This window comes from Tachysurus fulvidraco, chromosome 4, assembly GCF_022655615.1.
Source record: "Tachysurus fulvidraco isolate hzauxx_2018 chromosome 4, HZAU_PFXX_2.0, whole genome shotgun sequence".
Taxonomy (NCBI): Eukaryota; Metazoa; Chordata; class Actinopteri; order Siluriformes; family Bagridae; genus Tachysurus; species Tachysurus fulvidraco.
In genome coordinates, this window is record NC_062521.1 from 28,732,436 (window position 1) to 28,756,907 (window position 24,472).

At 38.4% G+C, this 24,472-nt stretch overlaps 2 protein-coding genes across 9 annotated transcripts in view; both read left to right on the top strand.

The window, feature by feature from the left end:
• wdr17 (WD repeat domain 17) overlaps positions 1-24,472 on the top strand; it is a 261,853-nt gene that overhangs the window by 106,147 nt on the left and 131,234 nt on the right. The gene's annotated exons all lie outside the window — the stretch shown is intronic.
• LOC113637429 lies at positions 2,696-7,549 on the top strand. Its single transcript, XM_047812468.1, has 2 exons — positions 2,696-2,931; positions 6,509-7,549. The coding sequence occupies exon 2, from the start codon at positions 6,530-6,532 to the stop codon at positions 7,187-7,189; it is 660 nt and encodes a 219-aa protein (XP_047668424.1). The 5' UTR covers positions 2,696-2,931; positions 6,509-6,529; the 3' UTR covers positions 7,190-7,549.

Below are 24,472 nucleotides of genomic sequence, written 5' to 3' on the forward strand. Positions count from 1 at the left end.
AGTTGGTATTTTGGTTTAGTTTAGTGGCGGCTGACCACTGAGGAAAATCAAAATGGCTACCATTTATTAGACATGATTAAGTTGAAAAAACATGTTGTTTTGTCAACTCCGTCAGACGTCAACTCTGTCAGATATTTTGTCTGACGGTGTTGACATGTAAGCTGACGGAGTGGAAAAGTGCTCCCAAATACTTATTAAGTAATGTACACTACCGTTCAAAAGTTTAGGGTCACTTGACTAAAATGTTAACTATGATCTTAAAAATCATTAAATCTGAAGGTGTACGGTTAAATGCTTGAAATTACTTTTTGTAGACAAAAATATACCTGTGCCAAACAGATTAATTTCTGTTATTAGAAAACTAAAATTTCTAGGCAAAGGGCGACTGCATTTCAGATGATAAAATATAACAAGTTATAAAGGAAAAGGTCCAGAAAAGGTCCAGTTATGAAGGAAAAGGTCCAAAACAAAAAAGTAAAACAAGTAGGAGAATTAGGACCAAGAGCAAAGAGGCACCGCAGAAAGTACTGGAGGAAAGCAAAGAAAAGTTCCAGAGCTAGACAGAATAGACGGCTAAATGAAATAGACACCCCACCAGAAAGTCCTCTGGACCAGACTGTTGAAGAGCCTACTTTAAGCAGGCATGCTTTTGCAGCTGTGAGGGAGAGGAGAAAAACCAGGAAAAGACACGCAATGGAGATAAAAGCATTGAAAGAAAAGGTTAAGAAATTAACCAAAGAGCGACACAAACTAAGAAAGCAGGAATGGCTGAAGAAGGCGGCTCAAATAGAAAAGTCAAATGTCAAGCTAAAAGCTAAAAATTTTTTAGATTCTCCACGAACAGAAACAGAGAGGATGATGACTTCAGAACCCCAACATTAGGAGAACTCTTCTTTTCCACATTGTTCTCTGCCAAGAGCTGAGAAGGAATAAAACAACTCCTGTGACGAGCCGTTGAAAATTCAGGTCACTGACAAATGGCATTATCAGGTAAGGTTCTAAAGAAGTATCGGCTTCTTCAATAGGCTTCGGCAGTTTGGTTTTAGCTACAAGTTAATGAGTGACAAAAAACAGACGACACATAAGAAGGCAACATATCTCCAACGTATCATCCAGAATGTTAAGGATTTCTTTGTAAACTCATCTTGCATGACAACTGATAAAACAGACACCATCACCAGGAAAAAGTTTAAACATCAAAGGATGATTTTAAGAGACTCAATGCTGAACCTCCATAGTGACTTTCTCAAGAAGAACCCGAGTATAAAGCTGATTTACTCATCCTTCTGTACTCTGAGGCCCTTCTATGTTACAGCACCTAAGGCATCCGACAGAAGTACACGTCTGTGTCGTCATCATGAAAATGCAGACTTGATGCTTCCGGTTCTAATGTCATCGGGTGCTCTAAAGTCAACCAAACTGGAGGATAGTTTTCAATTAGTTTGTTGCACTCCAGCAACCGAGGCCTGCCTTCTTCGCACCTGTTTATGGTGCAAAACCAAGCATACAGTTTTGGCTCCAGAGATAAGTGGAATCAGTGTTCAATGGAGGCAGTGGGAGCGAGATCAAGACCAAACAGCCAGTGGGATCCACTTCAACATGACACTCACATAGTGGGAGTCTTTCAGAGTTGCTTCATCTGTATGAGGAGAAACTTAGAAGTGAGACAAAAACACATGTGTGCCTGGTTCACAATCAGGTAAAAGCATACAGAGAATTGATTAAAACATGCAGTGAGAACACAGTGATTGTACATGTTGATTTTTCAGAGTCCTGGAGGTGTAAATATGCTTCTGAAATTCAGGCTTGCCATTTTGGCCAGAACTTACCAGAGTTAACTCTTCATACTGGAATGTATTACACCAAGGGTGAAAAGGGAGCATTTTGCTCAGTGTCAGAGTCTAAGAGACAAGATGCAGCAGCAATCTGGACTCACATGGATCCTGTCCTTAGAGATATACGAACTAAATATCCATCAGTTACTACTGTGCACTTCTGGTCAGACGGGGATTGTCTGGCAGTGATGTATGATGATCATTGGTGCTTAGGAAAGTCCACTGATGTAGATATAGAACACCAAGACATGAAAGTTGAGTTTATGCATCCTTGTGGCCCTACTGCCAAATATGCCTACAGCGTCAATTGTGTGTCAACACCATTAGTTGTGTGTCAACACCGTAAGATGGAGATTTGTTATTTTTATATAAAAAATGTATGTTTCGTTTGTTCAATTGAGTGTGTTCATACATTTAAACACCAACTTATCTACATGCATCAGTGTCTTGTGTGCACAAAACCATTGATTGTATATATTAAAAATGAAAAAAATTAGTAAACTAAATGAAGGTAATTTAAAATGGCTAATTCCAAAACAATGTAAAATAATATTAAGAGTGTATACAATACAATGTATCACTTAACCTTGCTATGGCACACCATTTCTACACACTTAAAGACTTTAGTGTTGTTGAATTGATCAAACACACAAAAAAACATATTTTCATATTTTCATGTGTCAGACGGAGTCTAAGCGAGTACATGTACATTTTTATAAAAAATGGTCCAGGGCTCTATGAAGAACGTTCATTGGGCTAGTGGCAAACAGCCCAGACAAAAAAAAAGCAGCCCAGATTGTACAAACACATGTAGCACAGCTGAGGAAACTATGAAAGAGACATTCAGTTATGAACTTGAACAGACGCTAACTTGTTCTCTAACAGTCAGAGGGTGGATAAGATTCCTGAGAAGTGAACATTGTGAGGAAGCCAGGAATCTGAGTAATCTGTTATTAGCACAGTGTCAACACAAAGCAGAAATATAACCCACACATTTTCTAGAGGGATCATAAAGCGCAACACAGTATAAGAGGTTGGTGGAAGTTCTGTGCGAATATTACAGTTGAAGACTTCAAGCAAAGAAGGAAATATAGAGGTGAGTAAAGTTGTTAATATGTTGTATTTGTATTAAATGCATTACAGAAGTAATGTATATGTAAATGTATAACGTCAGATCAGCTAATCTCAACCTGGCCGTTTGTTAGTTTGTACAAGTTTGAAAGGGGATGAAATATATGATAAACAAACTCATGGTTCTGAGTGTTTTTACTCAGTAAACGAGTCGTAACATTAAATGTTTAGACATAGTTAGTCACCTAGCAAGTCAGTTATTTTCAGTAAATAAATTAAGCTCCTTGGTTCCCATTGCTTTTGCTCTATAGTTCTCACCAAAATGAAGAAAAGAAGGACATCATGTCATTCTTCCAAAGAAAAGATAAGGTAGACAGTGAGACAGAGCCAGATGGTTCAGGTGTGGGGAGAGAGTGTGAGAGTGAGAGAAGAGTCGGAAGAGTTGGCCATTGGAAAGACTGAGAGTGAAGGAATAGTAGGGGACGTGATGTGTTTTTCAAAGAAAAGTCACTGTTTCCATTTGCTAGAATGTATGAATCAAATACTGAGGACTTGGGGTATGAACTACATCAGTTCAGAGGAATTTTAGAAAGGAAAATACAGAGTGACATGCAGAAACCCTCCAGTGTAGTAGAGCTGGCATTATTCATTGAACCTTATAAAGATTTTTTCTTTGAGCTTTTTAAACTATGTAAGATAGCTGTTAGTACTGTTAGTCCCTGTTAGTACTGCTTCTTGTGAACTGAGTTTTTCTGCACTAAATCTCAGGTCCACAATGTCAGATGACAGATTAAGCAATGTAGGGGTTCTACAGATGTAGCGGCTCAAAATTGTTCTTTTCCTGCGCTAGTCAGGCATTCGTCACACTTTTATCAAGCGGTTGTCATGAGCCCCCCTCTCTACAAGCAATCAAGTACGTGTGAATATTCCAATGTAGCCACCCCCATTTTTAGCTTTTGTAATGCAATTCCAGGGCACAACCAGAAGATGGGGCTTTGCTCACAAACACTTTCTGACCCTGACTTTACAGGTCAGAGACAACATTTTTTAAGAGTATTGAAGCAGTTTTCTCTTTCATCTTGTACCTGTCCAGCAGGAAGATAGTAGGAAGGACCTGAAACTTTAATGTCATTATCACACACTGGAGAGAGACAGACAGATGGATGTTGTATTTGGTGACACTGTGGGTTTTGAACTTGTGCAAATTAAATTTCATTCAGTGTTTATTATATATATATTAAAACATGCATCACCAAGCGTAACAACACTGCACTATTAGAGACATCAGTTTTAATAGGAATCCTCAGATTTGCAGGAGGTGAATACCAGTGTTTGCAGATTGATCTACAATATCTGTCTGTGAGATGTGAGGGAGAGAACACCCCTTTGTTATGCTTACTAGGGAAGCAGAGCTGGGTGTTATCAGCAATGTTCTCACCATCCTCCTTCTACTGTTCAGTCTTCTGGGAGAATGATTTGCCTTGAGAAAAACTTTCAGAAAACTTCACCTGGATGACTGAGAATCTTCACAGACATATTATGCTTAAATTAAAAAAGAATGATTTTGGATCATTTATTACCATCAAGCATTCTTAATGATGCGTTTTTACTTACCAAAATGAAAACTAAGACAAATATACTATATGCCAAGAGCGTGATTTGAACCGAGGACAAGATATTTTCAGGACATGCATCTAGGACCTGTTTAGACTTTAACCCTCTTATTACAGTATGTTGCACGTCAAATTGACCAACAAGTTTTGAAAAAATTAAACAAATAGTTAAAGCATTTTTTCCGCTTAAAACTTCCTCAACATGTAAAATAAAATTGGTGAACATCACATACAGTATTTGCAACCCTCCCTACAGTCGTAGGGTTAGAGTACTGTAGGATTAAATGTCATATACTGTAGGACTTTTGCAGCTGTAAGACATATTTACGTCTCACATTCTCCTGTATTGTCTTGACATCATCTATAAGGTGCAAAAATGCAGTTTTGTTATGACTTTTGAGTGGAACAACATAACCTGTAACAATTTGTTCACAAACTACAAGCTGGGCCAGGAGCTTCTAAAGAGAAAGTGCATGTTTGTCTTCACATACAGTACTGTTCAGAACAGCCAGTAACAACAATATTGTCTTACTGCCCCAACAAGGGAAAAACTTTATTCTTATGAGCACTTTGCACAAAAATGCTGAAAGCAGCACATTCGAGAACCAGAAACTGAGGTTTGTTGGACAGAGATGTTTCCTACTGTAAGTCCAACGTGTCAAAGCGGTACAAGAGGCACATCTTCTCTAAGGAGCTGGTGAAGACACATGTGATACAAAGGACGGAACATGTACCAAGGACCAGCAGCTATAGAGTGAGGGATCCAGGACAGGATGTCACCTTGTGCGCCAGCATGCCAGGTAAGCGTCTCTGAGCATGTGTACAGTGGAGTACGTTTATGAATGTAAGTTGTTTGTGTCTTGGGATCAGCAATAAAACACACTAATCATCATCCTCTTCTTTCCAGGTTGTTACTGGGGGAAAAGAAAGAGGAAGAAGCAGCCAGGTCTGCAGCCATCTGATGATGGCAAGACTAACATGTGAACCACATCACAGGGTGGTCTGTACAAATGACCATTCACAGGGACCACACTGTGATACCATGTCCCTCATATACTGTGTAGATGCCCACATATGCACCTTCTTCGTTTCTACCTATAAATGTTTGTATTTCTGTACATTGTGTCATGTGCATAGTGTGTATGGTGACAATGTACAGACACATCACATGTGTGCTGTGGCGACCCACATATAAATATACATGTGTTCATATTGTCAATATTATATTGTGGTTGGCTGCTGTGTTCATTTTTGGTTTAAAAACGATGCTCAAATAAAAGTTACTTTCATTTGTCTTGATTTTAAGTCACCGGGTCAATTTGACTCATTTCCCAGCACTGTGAGTTTGTACATGTATTGTAGAAAGATGTGGCTCAGTGAATAGTGAATAATTCCCATGACTACATTGTAGATGTTACGATCGTTACATGTTAATGGCCTGGCATTGATACAATAGACAAGCCATGCATTTGTCTGTGACTTAATGCCAGCAGCTGTTACACTGATCACTGCGCCACCTGGTGGATCATGCAGTGATCATGCAGTAGTCAAACAGCAATTCTGAGCTGCTGCATCTGTAAGTATTGAGTCAAGGAGGGCAAAGGCCTTAAATCTAGATGAATTTGCGGATCTTGTTGCAAAAAAAAAAAAAAAAAACACAACAATTGTACTGAATATGTAATGCAAATGTAAAAAAAAATGCAAATGATTATAAACATGCTATTTTGCCTGTGATATGACAACAATAAGGTATAAATGTTACTGGCCCCTCTAACAGTACAACTGGCCCCAGCATTATTGAAAAATATGTGATTTACAATTAACGGGATGAATTGGAGCAAAAAAAAAATTGTGATTCCAAAAACAATACCTTAAAATTACACTGTTAACCGAGAGTCTTAATCCAAGAGACTCCTGGATTTCCATGTACTAAAAGTGGATTTGTTGACATTTTCTGTTAAAAACCTTTTTTTTATGTTTTATTCATAGATCCTATTAGAAGATCCTACTATGAGTAAACCAAAGACATTAAATGAATTGAGGCATCTTGAGGAGTCTGGATTTGGTCAACGTCGTCCAAGACACGGCCTCAAGCTGCTTCACTGGTTTGCTAATGAATGTGTGGATTTTGATAAAAACAATATGATGCGCTGGAAGCACAACCCAGAGGAAGGACAATTTGATATCCACAGGTTCTCAAACAGAATTAAGAAACATGGTGAGAATCTCCTGCCTGAGAATAGGGACTATTCCCACTACGAGGTGGGCAATCTGAGCAGACCAGAAGCAAGAAATCTGCCAGTTGACATTCGGGAAGATTACAAGAAAAATCACCAGGAGAGCAACATGGATCGCATCATATTCAGTGTTTGTTTTAAGAATATTGACAGAGTCTATGTGACTGAGCACAGTGATCAGGTAGATTTCAACAAGGAAGCCACCTACGAAATCAGCAGGGGTCTGATTATGATTATCAAGGGATTGACTTTAAAGGACTTCCTCGAAAAAACTGGGTATAACACAGAAGGTATTTCACCGGTCCTGAAAGAAGACGATAAGGAACCGTCAAATATTCAATTGAGTGACCACCAGCAAGTGGACCCTCAGCTGAATTCTGGAGGTTTAGGACCGGTCGTGGAAAAAGGTGATGATGAACCGTCAAACATTTAATTGAGTGACCACCAGCAAGTGGACCCTCAGCTGAATTCTGGAGGTTTAGGAACGGTTGTGGAAGAAGACGATGAAGAATCTGATGACAGTTTGATGAATTACGAACCTAACAACTGCTTCAAATGTATCATACATTAAACTCTGGGTATAAATGAGAAATATTTAAACTCTGACAGTGTATATGTATTAACCCTCCTGCAGACCACCTGTTGTCTTTTCCTGCATTCCTACAGCATACAAATTAGGAGCGCTGAGTCAAGTTGACCTTGTCTGTTTTTTCACCTTTCATAGCCTTTTTTTCACCTTTTTTCCAACATATTAACATATATTTTGCAAAATGTTTTGTGATATTTGGTATAATAAACCTCATTAATATACAAAAATGACTAATTTTTTAATAAACAGAAAACAGAAATTTTTAATTATTTTCACTATAGAGGCACAAAAGTTAATGCACAATTACAGGCTGGTATATTTCAAAGCCAGGAGATTTGACCATTTTTAATGTCAGTAAATAATAAAACCTGTTTTTTCTCAGATCAAATTGACTTGAATGCTCATAAATCACATTATAAATCAATATTATATAATTATCAACATTCTGTGTGATCAGCCATTACAATTTGTGAACATTTTACACTTGTTATGTCTATTTTGCCTACCAGATGCCATCTGATCACCCCAAAACAGGCTACACACACACCATTCAAAAACATGGCATCATTTCTTGAATAAAACTTCCTTTGAATAATACTTCTGGTGAATAAAACTTCCTTTGCACCTCTTATGCTTTTTTATTATATTTAATTTATAAACAATAAACCTCATGAAATTATGCCATGGTTTTGAGTAAAATAAGCAGAAATCATTAAATATTATTTTGAATAACCACTGGCTGGTGTGTCAATCTGTATCTAACCTTTCACTGTTCACACTCCTCTTCAATGCCATAGCCTTAGAACCATTTCTGTAATTTCTGCGCAGTTCCATAGAGACAGCGGTGCGGACTGATACATTTTGGGCGCTGCGGCATATTAAATATATGGTAAATAGTCAAAAAGTTTTTCTGCATGAGAAATGCGATGTGTGGCGGGGGAGCGTGAGAAAAGACCAAAATACGTGAGTCACTCTCAATGTGTGACACTTGTCAGCCCTGTAAAAGCTGTTTCTGGAGCTGCCTCGACAGATTGGAGTTGCTGCAGTAGATAGGACCTTCGAACCAGAAAGAGACATCTTACATTTGACTAAAAGGTTTTTGTCTTTATGCTCACCTAAAGTGAAATAATGAGCATATCTCACAGCTCGTCTTGCTCTCGCCTTTACTCGCCATTACTGGCGAACATATGGGGTCAGAATTGTTTCGTTATTCTGAATAAATACACTATGATCCACAAATAAATATAAAGAGTTTCACAAATATTTTTACAAATTTCACAAAAAGAAATGAAATTCACAAATAAATAAAATGGGATTTGCAAAAAAAAAATATTTATAAATTGTATTTATTTGCGAATTGCTTCCTGCTCATTTGTGAATCACGGCACGCATTTGTGAATCGCGTTCTGTGCATTTGTGAATCACGGCACGCATTTGTGGATTGCGTTCTGTGCATTTGTGGATTTGAAACATTTCTAACGTCAAGACGTGCACAAGAATCCACAAATAGGTGGACTCCGCCCACCGTCTACTCCATCCAATCGGACAACGGTGTCTTGGCGCTGACCAATCGTGGCACGGTCTACCTCAAACCAATCACGTTCTGATTTACTCGCACTATCACAGTGTAATATGTACTGCAAAATACGATAAAAAACAAAACAAAAAAAACAAATAAAAAACATTTGTCGCAGATTCGAGCCCAATCTGGTAACCCTGTATGGATTGTAGCCAGCACTAAGGGTTAGTTCAATTCTGCTTTCTTTGGAAACGATTTCAGCATCATCAATGGGTCCAGTGGTAGTGTGAAGAGCGAGTAAATCAGAACGTGATTGGCTGGAGTAGACGGTGGGCGGAGTCCACCTATTTGTGGATTCTTGTGCACGTCTTGACGTTAGAAATGTTTCAAATCCACAAATGCACAGAATGCAATCCACAAATGCGTGCAGTGATTCACAAATGCACAGAACGCGATTCACAAATGCACAGAACGCGATTCACAAATGAGCAGGAAGCAATTCGCAAATAAATACAATTTATAAATATTTTTTTTATTTGCAAATCCCATTTTATTTATTGTGAATTTTATTTCTTTTTGTGAAATTTGTAAAAATATTTGTGAAACTCTTTATATTTATTTGTGGATCATAGTGTATTTATTCAGAATAACGAAACAATTCTGACCCCATACGCACATACTTGAATAATCGGAAACACGCCCACAGTGCAGCGTCTTCATGTTTACAGTGTCTGGCATCCACCAATCCTACAATGCGTCGCTGCTGTAAACAGGTTACATACAGCCCGGGCTGGGTCCTTTGGCATCCTATGTTAGACCTGTGATAACTAATCTAGGCTTTAAAATGGATGTTGATTTTTTTTAAATTGAATAGCCAAATTAGTGTAGTGGTGAAGTCCAGCTTTTTTCACCTAAGGCGCCTGGCAAAAAAAAAAACCTCTTGTGTCCAGGCAACAATTTGAGACGATAATCCATGCCTTTATTACTGTATGGAAAACATGCACAGTGTTTTTATACTGAATAACAAGTTAAAGCTCATATCATGAACATCTCTAGAGTCGTACTGTTCATACTTACTTCTACAGTATGTCTTACTGAAACAAGCTATCTAACACTCCATACAAGGTGGAGTACTCCTGGATTTCTATGTACTAAAAGTGGATTTGTTGACATTTTCTGTTAAAAACCTTGCTACACTTATCTCATATGATAAGGAATCTAGTAAAGATAGAATGAGCGCTTGGAGTTTGGACATTAAAGAGGATATCGAGGAAACTGAGTGGTCACGAGCATGCTTAAAAACTCAAATACAAACCATTAATACAAGAATGAAGTTACTGCAACATAAATGGCTGATGAGGACATATATAACCCCTGAAATGCTTAGCAAATGGTCCCCGGACATTCCAGACACATGTGTGAAATGTTTAATTGAGAAGGGAACTTTAATTAATTGTGTATGGGAGTGCCCTAAATTGGTAAATTTTTGGAAAATGGTTGTCAGTACCCTGAGTAACATCATAAAAACTCAAATACCGTGCATTGCAAAACTTTGTATTCTGGGGATAAACCCAGATCATCTTTCTGTCAATAACAATCAGAGGACTCTTTTCGACTTTGGCCTTCTGCAGGCCAGGAGGATGATTGCTTTGAGCTGGAAAGAGACTGAAATACCTTCTGCATACTCTTGGATCAAAGAGATGGCAATGTGTGTTACTTTAGAGAAGTTAACGTACATTACAAGGGGTAAAGTACAGCAATTTGAAGAGATGTGGGCACCTTTATTTGATTTCCTTAAGAAATAAAATGATGCATGTAATAAGGCTCTGAGTGGGGCAAATTTATTTTTTTTATTTTTATTTTTATTTATTTTTTTTTATTTTCCCCTGTTTTGTTTAATTTTAACTGCTGCTGTTTTGATTAACATATTTGGAAGGTTTTTGTATTTTATTTTATTTTTGGTGATACAATTTTTGTAATTTGGTTATTGGTTGTGGTTAGTATTAAAGAAAAATCAATAAAAAATATTGTTGAAAACAAAAAAACAATGCATAAAAGCCAATGTTATTAGGAATCTGTGACCTATCCAAGACTTGTCATTAATTTAATTGATAATTTTAAAAAACAAAAAAAATGTATTTAGCACTGTAGTTTTGATGATGGACAGAAAAGTACCATGTTGGGCAATGCTTAAAGAGCACAAGCTGATGCAATCTATGCACTGATAGCTCAGTTGTTCCCCTCTTTGAAGGACTTCTTCAGAGCAGGGGAACACCATGGCAACAGAGATGGTCTGTCATGATGGTATGCCCTGTGGGCCCAAAGTCCAGCGGCAGGGGACACACTGTGACCAAATAGCTAACACATGCTCCTCACATGACTGCCGCCCGGGTGCTGAAAGGACAGCACCACTACTGCACCCTAATGTTGTGTAAAGCAAGAAGGCATATGGCAACAGAAGCAAACATGGAGGGTGGCCAATCAAAGTGAAGGCAATCACGCACCCTCCAGCAGAAGCAGAGAAGGAAGAGGCACAGTTCATACATCAAGGTGTGACAAATGCTTACAGGACATGGTATATAAAGGAGTTTGGAGTTTGCAAATATCTTCAAAGGGACTGAGCTGTTAAATGGTGAGTGTACCATACACTTAGTCCCATTTGCATTCCCAGTAGTCCACCCACAAAGGTGCACTTTTCTCAAAAGAAGCTTCAGCATAGAGAAGCAAGGAGTTCCCAACTTCAGTGTTTTGGATGCTAGTTTGGGTTATGGGGCTATTAAGCACACTAAGGAATCTTTAAGCCTGACCACATTCAATACAGTTTTAATTTTATTTCCCAGTTTATGTGTGTAACCCATGTTAGCAAGACACTAAGTCATGACTTCACAGGAATGCCCCAGCTGAACTGAAACACGTGAACACTCAGGCTCGGGAAGTGGACTCAAACGCAGAGCACAGATGACAGAATTTGCAGTCTGTAAGAAGGCCTCAGATGTTCTTACCATGCCAGAACTGGGAGACCAGAGGGTGCCTCCCCATGGAGACTCCAAGTATGGGTGTGTAGCAATGGAAATAGCTGCCCTGTGCTCTTTGTGGGGGCTAACCCTACTGAGAGGTGAGCATAAAGTCAAACTCGCTGATGATACAACGGTGATAGGCCTGATCACCGACAAGACGGCCTACAGAGAAGAGGTGAGCACCCTGACTAAATGGTGTCAGAAGAACCACCTCTCACTAAACATTGAAAAGACCAAGGAGCTGGTGGTAGATTTCAGGAGACAGAGCAGAGAACACAGACCCATCACCATCGACAAGACACCTGTGGAGCGTGTGAGCAGCTTTAAGTTTCTGGGTGTTAACATCAGTGAGGATCTCACCTGGTCCACACACACTGACGCAGTGCTGAAGAAGGCACACTAACGCCTCTTCTTCCTGGGACGGCTGAGGAAGTTTGGAATGAGCCCCAGCATCCTCAGAACATTTTACACCTGCACTATAGAGAGCATCCTGACGGGCTGCATCACTGCCTGGTTTGGAACCAGCACTGCTGGCAACCGTAAAGCTCTGAAAAGGGTCGTGCGAACTGCCAGCCACATTGTTGGAGGTGAGCTTCCCTCCCTCCAGGACATCTACAACAGGCGGTGTATAAGAAAAGCTCGGAGGTTCACTAATCACTCCAGCCACCCGTCCCACAGACTGCTCTCTCTGCTCCCCTCAGGAAGACGTCTCCGCAGCAACCGAACCCTCACTAGTCGACTGAGGGTAGCTTTTTCCCTATTGCATTTGAAATAATGGTACTGAGCATTTTGCACATTTTTTTAACCTGTTTGTAAATTGTTCTATTTATGTTTCTTACTATTGTATGTAAATGGCTCTGCAATTTCTGGAGCTTGCTCCGAAGAATTTCACTCACCATGGCACATGTGCCATGGTGATGTGACAATAAAGGTGACTTGACTTGACTTGACTTAAAGAAATTCCAGCACTGAAACAATCGGGCAGTGGACTGGGTCTAGGTGGTGCACCCGAATATCAAGTTTTATTTTCTTTAAGACTTAGGGTTAGGGTTATATATAATACATCTAATAACCTAAAATGTTTGGTCTGACATCAAACGTCCAATGCTTTAAGTTGTTTAACACATCTAGATGTAAGTATCAGGAAATGAAAGTTATATTTCTAATCTATCATCACATTAATCTTTTGATCTGAAATTCAGATGTCTTCAGTGTTGTAACGAGGCATCATAAGGCTGATGATCCATTTGCAGCTTTTTATTAATCATAGACAAAACAGGCACGGTCAGGGCAGGCAAACACAACAACGTAGAGCAGGCGGAAATCATAAACTGGAAACAGGCAAAAAGGTCAGGACAGGCAGCAAACAATCGAGAAACCAAAGACAGGAACAGGGTCAAAAACCAGAACAGGAAACAAACATGGAAACGCTCAGACTTACTACAAAAGCAAATCGAGACTTGCACCAGGGTCAAGTTGAAGTGCGCTTAAGTAGCGTGGGAGGTGTAATTAGCCCCGGTTCGGGAATTGTGGAAAATGCAGTCCGGAAGTGGCTAGTACTCCGGAGACGCTTCTCTGTGTTGGAGCATGGGGAGCGAGGCAGGTGCTTCAGTCGTGACAAGTTGTAGCAGAGCCACATAAGGTGACAATGGCTTAATGCCGAAATGTTGTATAGAGTAAGCATTACCTGATTGTGTACACCGGTAATATATTCTGTTGCATTTGTGTTGCCCCGTTTACCGCTCTTAAGAGACCCGCCGATGACGTCACGCGACATCGCTTCACTTCCGGGTTCCCCCCCCATATAAGGAAGCGGGCCGACGGCGTTCGGGGTGGCGAGGTTAATGGCGATTGGTGCACCAGCTGATACTGTAAGGAGGGTTCGCGGTTTCGGTGTGGATTATTCGGGGGTTGTTTAGCGCGGAGAGACTCATTGTGGAATATTCCTCCCTTTATCGGATTATTCACCGGTGAGGACGCTAGTACACCCATCCACAAGCCGGACTTCCTATCACGTCACTACATCCGGTGAGATTGCGCCATATAAGGACATTTATACTCACCGAGGCCTTAAAGGACACTACACACCTACGTGCACACGCACACGCACACACCTCATGGCTTTGGTTTTTTGTGTGTATATATTTGTTTTTGTATATATTGGTAAATATAAATTTTGTATAATACACTTGGGTTGGTTTATATTGGTGTGTCTGTCTGTTTTCTGGTATAACAACTGTATTAGGGAGTGGGGCCCCATTTAATCGTGTACGGTTTAGGTGTGACTTACACGTGAACCGTTACATAGTGGTGGCCCGTACGGGGGGCCGCTCCATTTATTTAGCATTTTTTTGTAATATTTTGTTTATTATTACTATTATTGCTATTATTATTTGTATTGTTATTTTTTTACTATGGATTCAGAACAGACCACACCACTCACTGTTATAGATGCTGACGTGGTTAGTGGTAACAACACTCCTGTTAATGAACAAAACACTGCTAATGCCAGTCCTGATGCAGATTTTACTGCAGGCCCATTTGTAACTAGATGTAATCCAACAGCTGAAATAACATCTATGCTTAGCTCTTTGTATATTTCTGATGGTGATGAGTCTGAGGATAATAATGAGGAAAGCTGTGTGATGAATGTTGAGTTGATACAAACAATGCAAACTGATATTGCGCAGCTTAAGGTGGATTTATTGGCCCTTAGCTCACAGGTACACTCGTTGAATCACGATTTCAAGCAGTCTGTTGAGAGTACCCTAAATCGGGAAACCAGTTTCAGGGAGGCAGTGGACGCTGGCTTAGCAGAGTTGCAGGAGGGTTTCCAGATGTCGTGAGTGCTGATGGATTTAAAATCACTAGTGGAAGCTGGCTTTGTGCTCTCATACTGTGGTTATTACACATTTGCCAACATACTTCACTATACATCAGAATCACAATCACATTTATTGATTATTTACATCGATGTGTAAAGAATCTCTCAATATTTGGTCACAGCATTCCACCGTATTATTGTTCATCAAGGATAATAAATAGTTTAAAATGATGAACCCACGGTGGCACTTTTAATGTGTCATTTTGAGGCCTAGAATTTCCTACATTTGCCAAAGTGTGGTATTTTGCATTGCCATTTCAGAGCAACCCTACGACCCTTGCTTACTCCTCAAATCTGTATTAAGGCATCTGTTCTCTACTACCCCTCCAGATTTCCCCCATTATTAATAAATAAATAAATACTTTTCCTTAAAGATTCAACAAAATAATATCTGCTTCCTTTCAAAGACTGATTTTACAGGCTGCAGTTTTAGTATCATTACCAGTATCTGAAAAGTGAACGTGATGTGACATACGGCTAAGTAAGGTGACCCATACTCAGAATTTGTTCTCTGCGTTTAACCCATCCAAAGTGCGCGCGCACACACACACACACACACACACACACACACACACGGAGCAGTGGGTGACCATTTATGCTGCTGCATCCGGGGTAAAGTTGGGGGGTTCGGTGCCTTGCTCAAGGGCACCTCAGTCGTGGCCGGCCCGGGACTCGAACACACAACCTTAGGGTTAGGAGTCAGACTCACTAACCATTAGGCCACGACTTCCCCTGATCTGTTGCACCAAGTTGCATCTAATATTTTACAGATTTTTTTATATGTATTTCTTATTATTTAAATTAATTTCTTATCTTTAATGCACAGTCTAAGAAGTATGAGGTTTTTATTTCACTGCAATTTACATATTTAATAATGTTAGGTTATATATATGTAACGAAGTATTGTATCTTGAATCTTAGATATGTCATGTTTAACTACTTCAGTTGTGGGATCTTTAATTTAAAATTACAAGACGTATCATAATATGCACCACAAAGCATTATTTTTTTATCAAAGACTTGTTCATTTGGAACTGAAAAATCTGCAGCCGTGAGGCAGCCATGTTATCCCACCATACTACCCACTGCACCAGCAGATGTACATTTTACAGTTCAATGCTAAACTTGGATCACAACCCAGTCAAGGGTTGAGTTACACTGAGTTATATCTCGGGATTCAGTGATTTGATACCTTATAAATTCACACAAAAAAAGACACAAAATAGCATTTCCAGGTAAGGGTATTGGTATATTTTCAGAGATAAATAATAAATACAACCAACAGTACAATGGCGTCTCTTCGGGGTTGGGTCCAAGCCAAAATAATAAACAAAAAATTCTAATAGGTAACTATTCTTACCTGAAAGCAAAGAAAAGAAAAATACAGTGGGACTTCCCTGATTCTCTACCAGAAAATACACAGGGGAAAAATGAACCCTCTCCCAAAGAAAAAAGGGCTGCCACATCACTACTGCCAGTGACACAGTGCACAATATTACAGTGATATATAGATGTATATATACAAAGTGTGAACCACAGCAACAAATACAAGGGTAAACCAAGCTCAGAGTCAGGAACAGGCAGAAATCAAAACCAGAACAGGGACTATCACAAAGCACAATAATCCCTCTCACACAACATTGCAAGACAATAATTATTGGTGTGTTTGTTTGTTTATTTATTTATTAGTGTCTCTGCAGATCCTTGATATCTGTACAAAGGTCATAAGAAAGTTTGTAGGTGGCATTTCTCTTATAGTGTTCAGTCACATAAACTGAACAGATGTACCCATTATTATTAACTCCAACTATGAGACGATCTGTATTACTCCCTGTACGATGGCGCCGGATGTGTCTTGGCAGAAATTTTGCTTTTGGTTTTTTCAGATTACCCAACGTATAGTACTTATAAAAATTCGGAAGGATTCTCTCCACATTCCAAAACAAATGAAAACCGTAGTCTTCTTCATCTGGATCACAGAGTTCATAAATGTTGTTATGATGATTTTGGATAATGTGTAAAAACCAGAACAGCAACAGCCGACCATGACTTGGTGAATTGGCACCGAAACGGATCTCATCCAGCTCTGACAGTGTACGAAGCCTAAAACACACACACACACACACACACACACACACACAATCGCATTTTAAATATTTTTAAAAAATAAGTAAAGCCACTGACTACACATTAACCTTAAAAACTATTATCTTTAGAGCATAGGTGTCAAACTCCAGGCCCGCGGGCCACATCTGGCCCGGCATACAATTATATCCGGCCCACGAGATAATTTTATATAGATCTATTATTATTGTTATTAATGGCCCGGTGATATGAAGTGCTGATAACACACAAACTACAGATCACATAATGCAGCGCAACAGCTGCCTTGCCGAACGATAGGTTACCCGGGAATATTCCCGCGTCAATCAAGTTAGGCGTCTGTTGCTGTATACAACCCTATTGTAAAGTCAAAGCTTGTCCCTAAAAATGGCTAAAAGAAAAGTTGATCCTTAAAACAGAGCCTTTCAAAAAATATGTTTATTGACATTGCCAGTAAACCCGTTTGTCTTATTTGTGAAGCTAATGTGGCTGTAATTCAGGAATTTAATCTAAGATGGCACTTCGAGACAAAACATCAGGATAAACTGAAAAACCTGTAATGCAAAGCAGAAACTACAAAAAGTAGAAGAGTTAAAAAAGAATCTGACATCTCAGCAGATGTTTTTTCCAAAATAAGAGCATAGAGAACAGAATGTTTTGATTTGTTATTTTTATTTTTTTGCTGAAAAGCACAAATTTTATTTATTTTCCAGGGTTTTTTTGGACCATGCTCATATTCTGAATTTGTATGATTTTGACAGGAGATGTTTTTATGGAGAGCAAAATGTTTAAAGATATTTACAGTTTAATTTTATTTTTTATAAAATGGCAAAAAAGAAAAGAGCAAAGAAAACTGAATGTTCTGTTTTGTTATTTTTACTTTTGAGGAAACCCATAATTTTTTTGCGGCATGTTCATAGTAACTTGTATAATTTTGACAAGGGATATTTTGATGGAGAGCAAAGTATTTTAAGTTATAATTTATTATTATTTATTTGCTGAGAACCAGTATTAAAAAAAACAGTATCAGGTATGTAGAGTCCTGTAACTCCATCCAGTACATGCCCGTGTCTGATAACATCCCGTGCATGCCGCTGGCTCACAACACATTTTATAAAATGGAAAAGAAATCTTATAACAATTCTATAATCAGCAAAATGGGTCTTTATCCAACTGTCTAGGTATAGTGTCTGTATCTCCTTTTGTTGAATCAGCTTCCTTCTGGATTTCTTCTTCACAATTCAATCAGATACATTTAATTTCTATATTTTATTCAACAGTTTCCCCATTTCTAGTTTATTTTCCATAGCTTCCTCCTTCCTTGCTTTCCGTCTTTGTCGTCTTCTACTTCGTTCTTCTCTTTTTGCTGCAGTAATTTCACTTTGTTTCTTTTTTGAATTGAATGAGGTTCTCACATAACAATAACCAGATGCATGTGGTATGGTAGTTATTCCACTCCAAATATTTCTATCAACAAGAGACTTGATAGTCTTGAGGAGGTCGATGACAATGCAGTAGGTGGCATTTGGGTTGAATCGTGTCTCGTCACTGTGCTCAGAAATATAGACCCTACCAATGCAGCCATTCTTCTTAAGACTAAATATGATTCGGTTTGTGTTACTATCTTTGACTGAAGGGTCATAATTTTTCTGTACATACACAGGGAGTTCGTGTGCTCCTTCTTCGTTTAAATTACCCACCTCATAATACTGGAGGCCGTCATCAGGAAGAAGTTTAGAACCATCACTCTCTGTACGGTTATGAAATTTCCGTGAACCAAATTCACCCTGTTTTGGGCTAAATAACAAGTAATGTTCAGACCCCTTGAAAACACTCTCCAGGAGAAACCATCCCAACAGCCTGAGACCATGTTGTAGCAGACGCTGACCAAATCCAGATGCTTTCAGCTCAGCCGTAGTTTTCAGGGTCTGTACACTGGGTCTAAATAAAACAACCATTGTGTATATTTATTACAAAACTGAAATGTAAGGGAAAACAAACATTTTTTCCTGTATTGACAGAAAAATTCCTTCACACATTGTATTATATGCCACACTTAATTTTTTATAAAATATTGAGTATTGATTTTTGTGTTTGCATTTGTGTTAAATATTTGTCAGTAGTGCATTACAGCATTCCACAAAGAATAGATAAATGAATAAATATATGGATGGATTGATTGATTGATGGGTTGATTGATTGATCATATCATATCATTCATTCATTCATTCATTCATTCATTCATTCGTTCATTCATTCATTCATCCATCCATTCGTTTGTTAGTGAGTTAGTTTGTTATTTGTGCACTGAACTGCCGACTGCAACACAACATGTCTTGCTAAACCATTGCCATGCATGCACCGCTGTGAAAAACAAATGAGCCGTCTCAGTATTTCTGTCTGTGCTGTACCCTGTTATCCTACTTCTACAACTATCGTTATATATTCATAATTTATAGTGCGGTAAAGTGGTGAGGAGCATGTGAACTACCTAGCTTAGTTAGCATTAGCTTTTGACGGCTTCTGAATGTTCCGGTACTCTAATATCACAGCTTCCGAGTTTTAGCAGACCTTAAAACTATTTTATTCAAATGCATTGTTTTATTAGTAATCTCACCTCTGTTCTTTACTCCGCAATTTGTCTGTATTATTTCAAGTTTAAGAAGATTGCCGATTGCCGTGTAAACGAGTCAGTATGCTCTTCCGGGTTACGTTGTGCGCCGCATACATTACGTTACGTCACTAAAATTTTGCTTACGACACTAAACACGGATTATCGATGTATTTTGTAAGATAATCACATTTTAAAAATTAATAAATAAAAAACAAACCAGTTTGTCACCCAATTGATGTTATTTGTTCTTACTCAAGATTTTTCTCTTGTTTTCAAACAGCTTATAAAGTTTAAGTTTATTTATTCTGGAATAATATGCCTGTCTGTTTTTATTCATATTTATGTTCAAAAAACATTTAGTTTTATCGTGTTCAATAAATGTTTATCTTGTTCGTCCCTCGACCTAAAGTGTGCTTTGAGTTTTGGCGCCATGTGCAGAACATGCTAGTTTTAGCTAGCTACCATTAGTCATCGCACGGGTACAAAAGCGCAAATACTTACTTAATTTGGGCTGTAACTAAACCATATACGCATGGCATCACTTCGGAAAACACACAATTTCATCAGTTTCACTGTTAAATCTGCATTTTATACTTCCAGATTTACTACCTGCATGGATAGTGGTGCCCAATACTGTCACATGTCCGGTTGTTCTCGTCAGGCTTTGCAGGCCACATCGCCAGGCACGTTGATGTTATATAGTCCAAGTTTTTTACTATCAAAGTTTTTTTACTCTCTGGTCGTCTTGTTAATTTATTTTTTCTATTAAACAATGAAGCTGACTTCCAGCTGTTTTTCACTTTGGAACGATCTGTGGTAGTTAGCGTGGGAATAATTCTATCGCTCGTGTGTGCTATGTCATCACTTATGTGCGCCTGTCATGAATTTTGTGACGCGTTAATTTCACGGAAGCGACACTAAACAGCAGCCATCTTTTTATTACAAGAAGAAGGTTTTTTTTTTTTGTTTGTTTGTTTTTTAACCAGGAATTTTCTATATAGGATCACTAGGTTTCTATGTCTTTCTTACAGTAGTGTGATGTTGGAGACGCTTTCTATAAAACTATATTTCCCTTATAGACTTTGTTTAGATTTTTAGGTTTGGTTTATGATATAAATAAATTTTTGCTTTAGTAATTACTTTGTACTTACCATTGTATATAATTGTAGGTAATTTCCTCTGAGCAACAAGTGCTTAGAAGTCCATAGTGTTCCTGTCTGGGTAAAATATTTGTTACAATTTAAGTACAAAACTATTCCAGCAAAGGAGATCAATGTCAGGCAGTGGCATTCCCAAGAACCCAATAAACCATTTTTTTTCCAAAATATTTTTTTAAAGAAAAGAACATCTCAGTAGCAGAGCTCAGACTCCAACGTACGAAGAGAGTTTACTTCCCTTTACCTGGAAACAACATGCATAAAAAGGGAACATGCAATTAAAATAGTCAGTCCTACACACACAGATTTGGATGATAATATAGATAAATATTATGCTTTCAGTTTAAACTGCACCTCAGCAGAAACAGGATAAAACAGAATCGTGTATTAACTTGTCTGAAATATTATTCACTACATTCTACACAACCACCATTAAATACAATAATCATTTAATATGAGGTAATTTTATTTATTTATTTATTTATTTAAATCCAACAATATATATTACTGTATATACCAAACAGGTCATGGCACCTAAATTACAGCTATGGTGAACATAATGTTTTTGACTAACATTTTGTTTTATCCCATAAGGCATTGTAAACTACACTGAAAATGTTGGATTAAAAATAACACTGTTTGGATTAGGGCTGTTATCTGTATTGGTAAATCGTCTAAGCCATCTTATGGGTAGTGATCATTGTTTGCTTGATTGCAACAACCCGCTGTGTAGCTTATGTGTTTCAAGCTGTGTATGAGAGGACCGTATCATTATTTTCTGCATTTTTCTTCTTTATGTAAACTCACTTATCTTTCAGCAGGGAGCCAAATGTTGTAGTTCCATTACAACAAAATTAAGCAAGCTGCAGTCTTCAGTCTTATTTAAGGGGATTCTTTTCCTGGGAGTTTGTTATAGATAGATACATATATACATATATACACACTCATATATACATGCATGCATACATACATACTCACATATATACCTTTTGAATGAATGTAAAATCACAAAGCAAAACTAAACAGAAGAACAAACTTAATCACAGTCCAGTTTGCATTACAAACTAGCCAATCAAAGTTGTTAAAGTTGGCCTTACTTTTAATAACAGTTAATGTTATGGGAACTGTCCTATATTGCATACTTATTTCCAGTTTCTTTTTTTGACTTTTTTTTTGTATTTTATAATGTATAGTAAGGTTTTATAGATTAATTATTATGTAGATTAATACATTAATGTATAAATTATACATCAATGGAAACTTTGATTCAACCCAAGTCTCTGGAGTGGTGACCACATAGTGACCTTCTCCTGCTGTCTTCAAATCTGGATTTCCAAGCCCTCCACCTTGCCTCCAGAAATGCCAGGCATTTAGACTCTGAGATGTTAAAAGAGTCTGGTCCAGTCTAGTCTCTGCCGGTTACGATTAAGGGTTAGGTCTATTTGTTAGGGGTTAGGATTAGGGCTTACTGTTCTTCTGCTGTTGTTAAAAAAGTTTCTTCTCCAACCCCTTTATGTGCAGTGTCTGACAGACATGAGTACACCCCTCACATTTTTGTAAATATTTTATTAGAACTTTTCATGTGACAACACTGAAGAAATGATACTGTGCTCCAATGTACAGAGTGTACAGTTTGTATAACAGTGTAAATTCGCTGTCTCATCAAAATAACTCAACACACAGCCATTAATGTCTAAACCGCTGGCCACAAAAGTGAGTACACCCCTAAGTGTAAATGCCCAAATTGTTCCCAAAGTGTCAATATTTTGTGTGGACACCATGATTTTCCAGCACTTCCTCGACCCTCTTGGGCATGGAGTTCACCAGAGCATCACAAGTTGCCACTGAAGTCCTCTTCAACTCCTCCATGACAACATCATGGGGCTGGTGGATGTTAGAGACCTTGCGCTCCTCCACCTTCCGTTTGAGGATGCCTTACATATGCTCAATAGGGTTTAGGTCTGGAGACATGCTTGGTCAGTCATCTTTACCCTCAGCTTCTTTATCAAGGCAGTGGTCGTCTTGGAGGTTTGTTTGGGGTCGTTATCATGTTTGAATACTACCCTGTGCCCTACCCCCCAGTACCACCCACCCTTTCAACCTCTGCAGCAATGCTGGCAGCAATCATACGTCTATTTCCCAAACAAAACCCCTGTATATGACGCTGACCACATGCACTCAACTGCTGTATGGTCTTGGCCACCATGCTGCAGCTCAGTTTCAGGGTCTTGGTCTTATAGCCTACGCCATCTTTATGTAGCGTAACAAACCTGTCGTCATTGAACTGATTCAGGTCATTAAAATCTGTCACATAACATAACATAATACAAAATGTGATTTTGGACAATTTGAATTGTCTGAATTTCTTTGGATTTTCACATTTCACAAGAACCTGCAGCTTGAACATGGTGGCAATAGACCTTTTATATCCACTGTACTAAATGTCCATATATTAATTGGCCATGATAAAGTAAATCAGCAAGTAGAAAAAAACTACTTTGCTGCCTAACTAGCATTAGATTTATATGGTTCATAAGTGCTATGATACCTCAGTCAAATCAAACAGATTGTTATTATATGAACTAACACAATGTATTAAATCTTGTTTAACATGTTACCTACTATGCTAACTAGGGTCAGTTCTCAAATTAAGGTACTTTATACTGTACATTATTTATATTTCTATTTTTACACAAGTAAGGAAACACAACAATAAATGTCAGGGTCGACTAAGAACTCCATGGGAGACGCTCTTGATTCCTGCCCAGTTCCATAGAGACAGCAGTGCGGACAGATACATTTTGGGGGCTGCGGCAAATTAAATATACAATAAATAGGAAAAGGGTTTTTCTGTGTGAGAAATACAATTGACCGAATTGAGTGACTGTCACTCTCAATGCATGACACTTGAGAGCCTTTGTTTAACAAGTTAAACAAGGGGAAGCTGTGGCATAATGGTAAGAGAGTCTGACTCCTAATCCTAAGGTTGTGGGTTCGAGTCTCGGGCCAGCCACGACTGAGGTGCCCTTGAGCAAGGCACCAAACCCCCCCAACTGCTCCCCGGGCACTGCAGCATAAATGGCTGCCCACTGCTCCGGGTGTGTGTTCACTGCTGTGTGTGCATTTTGGATGGGTTAAATGCAGAGAACAAATTCTGAGTATGGGTCACCGTACTTAGCCGTATGTCACTTTCACTTTCACTTACCTGCTATGCTAACTAGAGTCAGTTCTCAAATTAAGGTACTTTATACTGTACATTATTTATTGTTTTTTTATTATTATTTAAGCATTGACAAAGATTGTCTCATGTTTCGACAACGTAACATAAAAAATATGTTTCATCTTCTACATCAGGGGTAAAACTCATTTTCACCGAGGGCCACATCAGCATACTGGTTGCCCTCAAGGGGCCAGATGTAATTTTGAGGTAGCATAAATGTAGCTAAATGTAACTAAATGTATTGTAAAATAAATGTAACTACTCCTTAATGATAAATTACTACTCCTTAATGACTCTGGATTTTTATTATTCAACTTACAAATATTACATATATATTTGCATAAATGTAAAAATAAATGTTTGCTTGTTGCTCTGTTATAACATAAATCCTTTTAATTTGTCAGCTTATGAAACCCACATTACTCCATCAACCAATGATCAAACTATCCAAGTGAATAAGAATAAATAACAAGTTGTGACATGAACTTTGCTTTAAATGCTGATGTAGATTGTACACTTTAACAACCATCATTGCATCCTAACACAAAAGACATATCGGATTTTCTCCTAGAAGCACAAACATATATTCGCCTTCCCATCTGTCTTGAAACAG

What these genes read in the sequence shown, in the direction of transcription:
- LOC113637429 (XM_047812468.1), top strand. Translation starts at nt 6,530, where the DNA reads ATGAGTAAACCAAAGACATTAAATGAATTGAGGCATCTTGAGGAGTCT.